Raw genomic sequence first — 11,808 nt, 5'->3', positions numbered from 1 at the left:
ATCCCGATCCCTTAAGGGGCAACAGTACCTGAGCACATCGTAGTAGTATGTCCTACTTATCCGTGGTGGAATCTCTCATTGAAGCAATGTCACTGTAATTCATTAGGTTAGATACTTATAGCTCGTTCAACATAGTAGTGGAAAAGCTAAATCACCACACCTCAAACATGTCATCTTACCAGTAGGCCTGTCTAAAAATAAGAAGACTTTAATTTCCTTTTTCATTAATATAATGTTGACAATGTAGGAGGAAGAAAAGAAATAAAAAGCAACAAATGTTTAGTTAATGAGCACTGGATGATTATGTGCGTGCATAGGGATTTTATAGAGGGGGTGCGCTCTCAAAGACATGGCAATTAGGACATCCATCCACCCTATTAATACCAACCCGTGCAACAACAGGAAAGAAATCAGCTCTGATCAAAACTCCTGACACCCTGCCTACGGCACTTCCTGCAATCTAAACTGTTGTGACTAAGAGTTGGACGTGGAGGTAGTGATTATGGGCGTGTTTGTTTTATGTTGCATCTGAACCCCGTAAGTGCCATGGTGAATAAGAGTTGCTAGCCTATTGAGTTTTACGCTTGCGTTTGTTTACAATAGTTCTATGTACTGAGACAGGTCTAGAGGAGCATCAGACCCCAAATTGCATGCTATGGAAATGGTCACACAGTAAAGCCTTATTTTAGAATTTAAACACAGGGCTTTTGAAAGCCACCCACACACAACTCCACCCTCTCATAGATTTCCTGTGGTGATGTTGGTCTGTGATTACACCCATGCATTTTAGGTCCGTCTTACTCTTCTTCAACCTAAAGGAGTCCAGGATGGAAACCATCCCGAACTAAGCCTATATCGCCATCTTCTTAGGAAATTCAAGTGTGGGCAAGATTTTTTGAAGAAAAGACTCCATCTCACCCGTTTTCTGCAAACGCAGGCTGGGGCCTGATGTAAATCAGTTCTCCTTGTAGCCCAGGGGTAATCCAAAAATCGCGCTAATGGTCTCCTTGATGGATGACATCATTACCGGCGCGAGCGCAGGCTACCTGGGTCTGCAGCGGCGAAACGCTTCGGAGAAGTTTCCCCGTGAGTCGAGGAGGGAATGGGGCCGGGAGTGATCAGTCTGAATACTGCCTGGCCCAGTGCTCTCTTGTGTATCTGATGTATTCTGTCTCCATACTGCAATTCCTTTGCCACTTTTACTGCATCGGGGACGAAATGAAATCAGGAGCGCTTAGGCTACTAATTTCAGCTATTTTCTTTTATCACACTTACCGGGTGAGCTACAGGGGTTTGATTGTAATTGAAAGATAAAGGTGTTAACGAAACAATCTAAACGAAGACAACAGCATTTAAAAAACGGGCTGAAAATAATTCCAAAAAACGTTTCACTTAGTGCAAAATCCTGAGTCAGACATGCAAATAACTGAAAGCGTGTGAATGGTAAGCCTGCACTTGTCTCCTGAACAAGTGAACTGGCAGTGCGCAGAGCCACTGTTGCTTTTCATCTCGCAGTCAGTCACGTTGGAGAAGGTGTCTCGGCGTGCCGACTCCGTAGCGCCAAGTCGAATGTCTGCAGTCAGAAATAACACTCTAGCCCTTTGTGCTTTCGACGTGATGGGTGAGATTTTCCTCTCGAACAGGACTCGAGTTCAGTTTGACTTCTGCTGCTCTGCACCATTCAATCTGTTCCGCAGGGACACCATCCGTGGACCTCTAGGATCAAAATACCACACTATTTTTGGCATGGCAAGCAAATGTTGACACTATGATAAAAATGTTAATGGCAGTGTATTGATTGAACTGAGCTAAACTTCACTAATGGATTCTCCCTGCTTCACATCAACTCGTTGGACATTACCAGCGACAGTGTCCCCCACCATTCCCTCTCGTCAGATTAACAACCACACTGAAGTCAACCATTCCCCCAGTTCCCCATTCCACTGGGGTGGCTTTTACATCCCATTAGCCTTAACTACAAAGGACGAGGACTTCCAAATGCACGTGCTCAGTCTGGTTTGCCCTTCGAGAAACTCTGTAAAGGTCAGTAAGAAACGAGATGGCTTCTAAGCATATCATGTTGGGAGGATCAATGAAGAACAGTACTGCAAGGGAGCAGCGTTTCATGTTGAGGGTTCCCTTCGTACACGAGGCATTCCGCCGCAGCAGTAAACACCGAAGGGTAGGAGAGACAAATCACAAGAACAGCACTGGCAAGATGCATGGTGTGCAGATGCCTCATCACCGGACAGCAGAGAGGCTTACGAGGCTGCATGGGCTTTCAACAGTTTCAAGCTTGAACACTGACTGAGCTTGGCTTTTTTATTCAGCACTTCCTGCCTTGTTCTTTAGACTAGACTTAAGGCATAGGGTACAACATAACTCTCGGCCATTTCTCAAAGCACTTAAGGCTACAGAGGGTTTATCATTAAGATCCTTGTATATTCATCTAACTAACAAGATGCAACATTGCTAAAAATGATAGACCATTTTTATTTAAATCCAAGGACAAGACATTACAAACACATTGATGTTACTCTGAGAAAATGCAAAAAAAACTATACACTATTAACATTTTTTTTCTTACTGTGTCATTGTGGCACAATAGGTTCTTCTCTGACACCGATACAAATTGCTATCTCACATTTCTGCAGCAAAACATGTCAATATCAGTACATCGATGGTGAATGAAGGAAAAAGAACAAAATGATAATGGAGAAATTTTAATGGCCCAACTGTTTGTCACAGTATATTAATAACCTCATCTGGAATTCCCAAAGATCAATATGACATTTAAAAACCACCTACTGGCAGCATCACTTGCCAGAGATATCCCACACATCGCTGAGTAATTAACCATGTTTACCCAGTTCAAATGCATGAGGGGAAAACAAAAAAACCAACCCCAATGCAAATGCGTTAGACATGGCTCTGAAAAACTATCCTCCGGTCCTGGGGGATTTTGTGCCTCAGGCTTCTGGCAAACCCTGTACCACACCACTGTCCTGCACAAGGCTGTCACCACACTCTCAACAGGGCAGTTCTTTGTGGATTACTTCACAGGACTTTGCACGATGGCAATATAAAGGGCTGTTCAAAAAAAAAAAAAAAAAAATAAGAAAAAACTTCTGAGGCGCCCAGTGACCGAGTGGGAGGAACAGAAAGTACAGAGCTCAAAAGGAGACGTCTCATCGGCCCTCCGCTGCCCTCTTCTCAGTCCCCTCGAGGGTCTATCTCCGTCTCCTCGGCGATTCCTCCCTGCTCCGTTCCTCTCTTCTCCCCGAGTCGCGGTGGCGGTCCGCGTACCTGTTCTCTTTGTATGACCTCTCCAGGCCGTTCCTGTTGCTGTCCTTGGGCTCGTTTGTCTCTTTCCGACTGCGGTCGCGCTCCCGCGACTTGGACCTCTCGCGGCTGCTGCCACCGTGGCGCACGGGCTCCCTCTCCCTGCTCCGCCGTCGCTCGCGCTCCCTGTCGCGCTCCCGCTCGTGGTCCCCGTCTCTGCCGCGCTCGGTCGCCTGCGAGCCGTTCTTCATGCCGTCCTTGTGCCGGCGGTGCTCTTGCGGTGGCGGCGGCTGCTGCCGGTCCTCGTCGTGCTCCCTCCCGCCCCGGTGGCCGTGCTGGTCCCTGTGCCCTGGGCGCTCCTGCTCCTCACGCTCACGATGGCGCGCGGGTGCTGGCGGCGGAGAGGATTCCTCCTCGACGCGGCGGCCTCTGTGTCGTGGCGGCGGAGAGGACTCTTCCTCGATGCGGCGGCCTCTGGGGTGTGCTGGCGGCGGCAGCGGGGGTGGTGAAGACTCATCTTCGTTGCGACGGCCCCTGTGACGCGGGGGGGCCTTGCGGGCCATGTCGGGTGACGGTGAGAGCCTGCGACCGTCGCTGCTGCTCCCACGCTTCTCCTTCTGCTTAGCGCGTCTCTCCTTCTCCTCTGGAGAACGCTGCTGGCGGGCGGCGGGCTTGCTAGATCCTTTTTTCTTCTTTTTCTTCTTGTCCTTCCCTTTGTCCTTTCTTCGACTCTGGCCCTTCTTCTTCTTCTTCTTTCTCGAGTCGGAATCTGCATCAGAGGGAAATATACGCTTGCCTTAGAATATGACAACAGACAGAGCTTTGAAATCGATGCCAAGTGGGCATCCAATACATATTATTTTGCCAACCCCCTCTGAGAAACCTATTCCCAGTGTTTTGATGAAAAAGGAGGTCATTCAATGACGGTGCTGACATACATGCGATGAGAGGCCACTGCGGGGCCTGGGCAGGACTATGATGTGTACTGATGACAGATTGCCCTGTTGGTCATGGCTTAGAGAACCCTCACACACACACACGCCTTGTTTACTAACGGTCCATCAATGCCTCGGCACTGACCAAAAGTCAACAGAGCAAGCTGGCCAACACAGAAGTGTTCGGCTGCGTTTGTTTGTATGCATGTGTATGTGTGCAAACAACGATTGGTGTTTGTGCATTCTGTTTAAATAATAATTATATTGTCCAGCTGAGTAAGAGTCAAGTACTATTCAATCTAATGGTTTTCTCGTCCATTTGTTCATGCTTTAGAAATAAAAATGTAGGAATACATTTAAATAATGTAATATTGCATGTAAAAATATGTAAAACTCTAAATACTGCAAAGAAGAGAAAATAAGCTGCATCCAAACATTTGCATACTTTCTCTGTTTAGAATGGTAATTTAAACACCCAAATGAGATATTTTACTAACGTGTAATATTTCACATCTACACAGTAAATTACCAAGATGAAATACTCTCTGGAGAGAAAAACCGTCCTTGCACGTCTGCAGTGTCTAGGGAAAACTAAGATCTCAGAGGGAGGGGGGTGTATGCAACTAAAAAAAACAAAAAAACAAAGTTCCCGTCATAATGGATCCAAACAGCCAGGTTGTCAATTAAATTTTTTTAGTGACAAGTCATCTTAGCCAGGTCACGTCCTGACATTCTGAGGTCAGACTGCGCGACTCAGCGGTGTGACATCAGCGAGGTCGACCGCTCGGCGGGGACCCAGAGAGAAAGGTCACCATCTCTGCCGACCTCAGTCAGAGCCAAGTAAGCGGAGGAGGGGCAAACAGGAAAGGCTCTATGGCTCTCTCTGACAGGAAGAGCAAACAAACACTGTTATGGCTCTCGAGTCGTTGTGAGAGCCGCGGCTCGAAAGATTGCAAATTAAACAAGTGCCACTTGGGTCACTTGTTTGTGCTGGAATGGGGCCTCCGAGTGAAAGCTGGAGAGCCGCACTCCCAAAAGATGAGAAGTGGAGGAGGGGGGAGGGGTGCCATTTTCAGAGAACAGTACTCCTACTGACCAGAGAGAGAGAGAGAGAGAGAGAGAGAGAGAGAGAGAGAGAGAGAGAGAGAGAAAGAGAGAGAGAGAGAGAGATAAGATATAGGTAGATAGATATAGAGAGAGCCTTTGCTCTTCGGTCTGACCTGAGCTGCTACTGCTGCTGCTTGAGTCCGAGTCACTGGAATCGCTCGAATCACTGTCACTGCTGTCACTGCTGTCTGACGAGGAGTCTGAGGAGGACGACGAAGACGAGGAGGTGTCTGACGACTCCACTTCCTGCTGCTGAGTCATGATCATCTTGGGGGCGTTCTTCAGGTGTTCTCGGAGTTCGTCCCTGAAGGAGGGGAGATGCGAAAGGCAATCTTTCAGCAGCAGGCAGGGAAAGTGACAGAGAAAACACACACACACACACACACACACAGACAAACACTATTGCAAGACACTAAAGCACTGAGGCCAAAGTACACTTACGTTAGTCCTCCTAGACCGATAGAGGTGAAGAAATTGATGGCAAAACGAGTGTTCCTGGGGTTGTCGCGAGGAAAGAGGCCCTCAAAGAATGGCTGCAAGGTCCTGTAAGAAAACACAGACAGACACCAGGATAAACCTCTAGTTGCTATCCGCCATTTCCCATGTGTCATTTATGTTGTGAGATGCTTAAGGGAACAAATGATGACGACGTACAGATCCTTCAGCCTCTCGTTGAGCCTAGGCAGGCCCATGTAGGCGCAGAGCTCCTGGAACAAAATCTTGACAAAGATACGGCTGGACGACGTTGTGGTCTCCTCGCTCATCTTGATGCACTCCATAACCTGAGAGGGGAAAAAAAAAATGTGTACAGCACTCAGCATCCCGGCAACCGAATTAGAACCTCAAAACAGCAGCCCACCTTCACCCCTCCCAGCCCATCAGGAAAAATCAATAGCATTTCAAGCCATATTGACTCGATGTTATCTGTAATATAATTATCGCAAAAAGGGGATGCATTATTTTATCGGAGCTGGCAAACTGCTGGTTCAGCTTGTTTCTCTTAAGTGAGTCGTTTTTCAGACACGTACGCTCCATGGGACGGAGTCGGTGTACAGAAGGTGCGCAAACATCCTGGCCACGTTGCGCAGCTTGTTGGTCTCCAGGCGATGGATGCTTTCGTACTGTTCCTGGAAGATGGCCTCAAAGCTCTCCATGTAGTCCTTCTTCAGCAAGCAGAACCGCTGAAAATGACAAAGGGAGCATTATTATACACAAACACTACACGGTACATACCCAAATATTTGTTTATGCACACTGATGCAGTACATGCAAATATAGCTACACAACATAATAGATTGTGCCAGGTGTTATTCTCTACACACAGGCAGGACATAACACTAAAGGTTATTATCCGGTGCTTACCCCAGCAAGGAGCCCGAAGAACTTCTCATAGGTGCGCTGCTGCGCACAGCAGTCCAGGATCATGTTGCACAGCTCTTTCTGTGGGAGAGAACAGAAAGCCAAGAGGTTGAGCTCTATGCAGAGACCAAAGCTGGGGAAAGCGCTGTGCAATGCAGTAAAATGCTGTGCTGCCTGACTAAACCAGCATGGACCGGTAGTGATGGTGGTGGTGGGGGTCGGGGGTTAGAGGTACACAGGAGAACCCCAGAGATACCGGGCAGGGCCCATCTGTTCAGGTTGTGATAGTCCCGCTTCACTTTGCTTTTCCGTCTCCAGCTGCCATCCCATCAGCCTGCCCATAACAGACCATCACCCTGCGAGGCACGAGGAATGGTCTGCTCTGCTCTGCTCTCAGGCACCCGGACCAGCCAGTGATCAATCTTCAAATTAAACTTCTGGAACGCAACTCTGGAACAACCAGGCGGGCGGGCAGGCCAGGCAGCCAATTTCTCTTTGGCGGTGGCAAAAATTGAGAGCGTGCTGAACTAAATTTTCTCAAGCTTCATTCTCCACGGAATGGAAAAATGAAAAAAGAAAAGAAAATAAAAAGCCCTACAAACAACAGTGACCTCTCTGGTGTAATAACAATAAGGTCCCCATTCAATTCAAGTTCGGAACCACACTTCTTTGCAAAACCAAACAATAAATTTGCTCACAAATTCAATGGGTACATCCGAGTACGTGGCCAGTCACAGTTGCTCCTATTTGTGCTGCCTGGAGGCCATACATTTTGTAGGGAGATGCCAGCCAGCGGAGACAGGCCACTCTGCAGCCCTTCGAGTCAGGAGACAGTAATAGTTATGGCAGCGCCATCCAACATGTCTCCCTTTGACAACACGCTGCAGGATGGCGCGCCGAAAGGAGCGAGAGGAGGATACATCAGGCGTGACAGGTAAGGGTAATGATCGCAGGCCGTGCAAGCGAGATGGAAGTGCAGGATAACGGAAGACTCCGGGGCGCGACGCAGGGCCCCCGTGACAGTCGACCCATGGAAGGTTGGCGACGGATCAATGCACGCAAATGATCAGAGGCGCTGTGTGCATGTCTTGCTCTCCCTTTCGGTGTTCTCCAATCTCAGGTGGAAGCTTGCGTCAAAATTAGTTGTTAAAAGCTGAGCAGGGGCACCAGGCTCGAGAGGAACCTGGCCTTGGCCTGTGGCTCTGTCATTTGGAGCAGGACAGACAGCATTTAGACGGGTCCAATTTCAAAACATCAGCAACATTTTTGTCGGGGCACAGTGTGGCTCCATCATAGTAACTATGAGAGAGGTTAAGCTAAGGTGAACAAGTTCCACCCGACCCTTTGACTCAGCTAATTCTTCATTTTCATGTGTGGGCAGGGAAGTCCTTCTTAATTAAACAGCTCTGAATCCATTGCCAGTATTAGGCTCCCATATTGGCTGTAGTGGAAATAAAATAGAAAAGGGAGATGGGGGGCTGGTGCTCGTGAAATGGTCTCTGATTCAGTCATTATCTCGGCTAATGCCTCAATCCATCACCGGGGCCAAGGACTGTGGGAGCACACGCAAACCTGAGAGAGCCTGTCCAAGAGGGATCAAGGCAAACAAATCTGTTAAGGCGGAAGGGTCCGCAATCCCCCATCCCCCACATGTCCAAGGCAGTTGCCCCATCCCATCCCATTCCCCACCCCCAAGTAGTGTTGATCCAGGCAGGCAGACTGCAACTGGGTTGGGGGGTTGGGGGGTTGGGGGATTACACGCTCATCAGCTACGTTTAGTTCGCCTGTCTCAGCACCTATGTCTCATCTCTCGCAGGAGGAGGACTGTGCACTAGTGTTGTAGTACGAGTCCGAGTCATTAGCTAAATTTAGACTCGTGACTTGACTTGGACTTGAGCATTGAATGACTCAAACTCGTGCATTCGCACTCGCGATGACTCGTCGTGGACAAGTTTTTTGTAATATATCATAAGGCTATAATTTGCTATATTATTTTAATATCTAAATTATTTGTAATGGTAATTTTAGTGCAAGGGAATGTTAGGCTACTGCTTCGTGTCATACATCACAAGTCACGTCATGTTCACATGCAAAGCAAACTAATGTTAACTTTAACACCAAAATGCCTGGAGACATGGCCACCACCATGTCATTGTAGTATTACTGACATTACCTAAGATTACACTCAGCCTAGGCTAAACATCACACACTGCTGCTGGATAGCTGATCATCGTAACTTGGTGAACAGTGTTTTTCCTGACTGACGTGAGAAGCGAGGTTCCATGCATTCATTTTCATTTGGGGCGTGCCCTGCCGTGCTTCTGTCTGTTAATTTGCAGCAGGCTATTATTGGATCGAAAGAAAAAGTTTTCCCGATCAAGATATAGCATACTTCTTCATTTTGGTGTCATAAAATATAGAAGCATAACATTAAATTGCCTAGTAGAGTGTCCATGTAGAGTGTCAATGTAGGCCTACGTGTCTGCGCAAGTGAAACTGACAAACTGAACCTCTCATGGGTAGGCCAGAAACAACTATATTTAAAAACATGAATGAAGTGGATTACTGTTACTGTTCAAACGAGCGATTTGATAGCCTAATCCACTGCACGAAAAAAAAGGAAATAGCAACTTGTTTCTAACAGATGAATATCGTAGCAAATAGTAGCCTATGGCAATGGCAGCTTCAAAAACATTTATTTCACTCATTCCACTGAAATGAACGTAGAATGTGGCCTGTTGCGCAAAGAAATTAATTAGGCAGATGATCTGCATCTCCGTTAACCGAAAGCTAGTCTTCATCTCCATTGTTGACGTGAAATATGTCTCCATACCGTCAGTGAAGTGATAACATTATGCAGTTGCAGGTAGCCAGTATTCACGTCACGGGAGTCAGAAAGAAGCCACCAAGACGGGCCCTGCTCTGTTTCTGTCCCTCCCAAACTGTGCTAAAATTGTGTAGGCTATTTAACAGCCAGAATTTAAAAAAAATGCCTGGGGGAGGCCCTTTTATGATCCATACTACCCCTTACAAAATAGGCCTACTCCACTGTCCATCTAGCTCTTGTGAAGTATGAACTTCTACAACACTGCCTACAGAGTACAATTGTCAGCAGTCAGTAACAGAATGTGACTTAACGGCCTGTGTGATTGGGATGTGGATTGCTCATTTATTATGAGTAGGCCTATAGGCTATGGTATGGCTATGGTATGGTATTCTCTCTGATATAATAAATACAACACATTGGGTTTGGCAAGAAATTTGGCAATACTACTTTCACACAAGTGATGGCACCCCTGCATGGAGACAGAAGATTGTCCGTTTTGCTTTTAAGGATTTCATCTGCAATGGGAAAAAATGGAACGACATGTAGGCTATGCTTACTTTAGTGCTGGACTTGGACTCGACCAATAGGAACTCGACTCGGACTCGACGTGGATCAATAGTGACTCGACTCTGACTTGCCTCGGATGAGTAGTGGACTCGACTCGGACTTGGATTTTTTTTTTAATGACTTGGACTTGACTCGGACTTGAACACTGGGGACTCGAACCTGGACTCGGACTCGAGGCATAGTGACTTGACTACAACACTGCTGTGCACCACACTGTGCCTTGGCTGTTTTTTAAAAAAAAAAAAAAAAAAAAAAAAATTCTCACCATGCAGGCCCAGTGCCGACTGGCTAAAGGTTTAAAGCAACACCAAAGAACTTTTCCTTTGTCGCACGCACGCTATTTGTTTATCCAGCTCCGGCTTTGCAAATAACGATGTCCACAGACAAGGTAGAATATGTTGCATGATTTTATGAAAGTATGATGTATTGCGACATCATGCAAGTCAAATTTGTAGTTTCTTATGTCTCATTCCATCAAACTACAGAACAGCTACCCGATCTGGCAAACTGACATAGTGCGGTTATAGCCGATAGAGGGCCGCAAAGCGAATGCAGAAGTGCCGTTCACCCTGTTACGAGTTGATGAACCACTGAAACGATTTTGGAAACATTATTTTAAGGTTTAAAAACTCTTTGGTGTTACTTTAAAAGCTCTCCAATTAAAATGAGGGGTCCACAGATGCAAAACATTCTCCACAGATCCTGCACAACGAAATATTAGCGTGTACTGCTGCAGTGTGGTAGGCAAAAACCACACTTGCACCACAGACGCAATTCAATCACAAGCAAAAATTCAGTTCCTTTCTCAAGCGTGACTGTATTTTGTTCTTTAGTTGCTGTTTTTGTGACTGGATTTCTTATCATTAACTACATTACAGCTTAGAGTGACACCATGACGCGCAATGAGCCAACCTGTCAGTGCCCGCTGCCCTGCCACCCGTCTCCCATGTCTCGAGCCGAGGCCCGGCTCTCTGGGGCTCGGAGCTGTGACGGCCTACGGGAAGCACAGAGCGGCAAAAGGACACAGTGATTGACGCTGACCTGACAGAAGCTCTACCCCAGGAGAAGTACTTGGTGATATCCGTCAGAGGGAGGGGAAAAGCAAGTTAGAGAGTGAGAGATAGAGTCAGACAGAAAGAAAGAGGAAGGAAGGGACAGACGGAGGGAGGGAAGGAGAGAGAGAGAGATGGAGAAAAAGAGCATCCTTGATGCGAAATCTGTAATGTCAAGAGCAGGGGCTGACTGTTTCCAGAGATGCAACACCATCTGCTCAGCAAAAAAAAAAGATTGAAAAAAATAGTAATGCAATCCCATTACCCTCTATTAAAGCAGTGAGAGATGGAAGAGGAGAGACGTTCATCCATTTACAAACCTTACAAGCCTCTCATTGCCTCCTCTTAGGCCAGGCAGCCCATTTCATTTAGTGCCAAATCAGCCTAAGGCAAGGCAGATGGGCTGGAGGCGAAATTCATTTTAAAATTATATTTTCATCACAAATCAATAACCACTTACCGTAGCCCTTTCAAGAAAATATTGGATACCCGATTCATAATCCATAAGAAATTATGCATCATCTTGACAAGATCCTTTAATTTTCGAAGACTAACGTAATGGTGAGATGGATCTTTTTTTTCGTACATGCTGGCCTGAGATTTAAACACCCATGACTCTTTCCATCCAGGAGAACTAAAGTGACCAATCGAAAGTCGGCTATCGCTACACATGATTAAA

At 46.8% G+C, this 11,808-nt stretch overlaps 1 protein-coding gene across 1 annotated transcript in view; it reads right to left on the bottom strand.

The window, feature by feature from the left end:
- Window positions 1–2,473: 2,473 nt before the first annotated feature.
- The window catches only part of cwc22 (CWC22 spliceosome associated protein homolog), a 33,154-nt gene continuing 23,819 nt past the window's right edge, over window positions 2,474–11,808 (bottom strand). The window contains exons 16-21 of the mRNA XM_048238730.1: window positions 6,687–6,764; window positions 6,353–6,505; window positions 5,979–6,106; window positions 5,766–5,867; window positions 5,438–5,628; window positions 2,474–4,051 (exon numbers count right to left, since the gene is read on the bottom strand). Of these exons, the coding sequence (XP_048094687.1) occupies window positions 3,231–4,051; window positions 5,438–5,628; window positions 5,766–5,867; window positions 5,979–6,106; window positions 6,353–6,505; window positions 6,687–6,764 (1,473 nt within the window). The 3' untranslated portion in view covers window positions 2,474–3,230. The remainder of the gene's footprint in view (window positions 4,052–5,437; window positions 5,629–5,765; window positions 5,868–5,978; window positions 6,107–6,352; window positions 6,506–6,686; window positions 6,765–11,808) is intronic.

Source organism: Alosa alosa, chromosome 3 (genome assembly GCF_017589495.1).
Source record: "Alosa alosa isolate M-15738 ecotype Scorff River chromosome 3, AALO_Geno_1.1, whole genome shotgun sequence".
Lineage (NCBI taxonomy): Eukaryota > Metazoa > Chordata > Actinopteri > Clupeiformes > Clupeidae > Alosa > Alosa alosa.
This window is presented reverse-complemented; position numbering and strand designations above follow the sequence as displayed.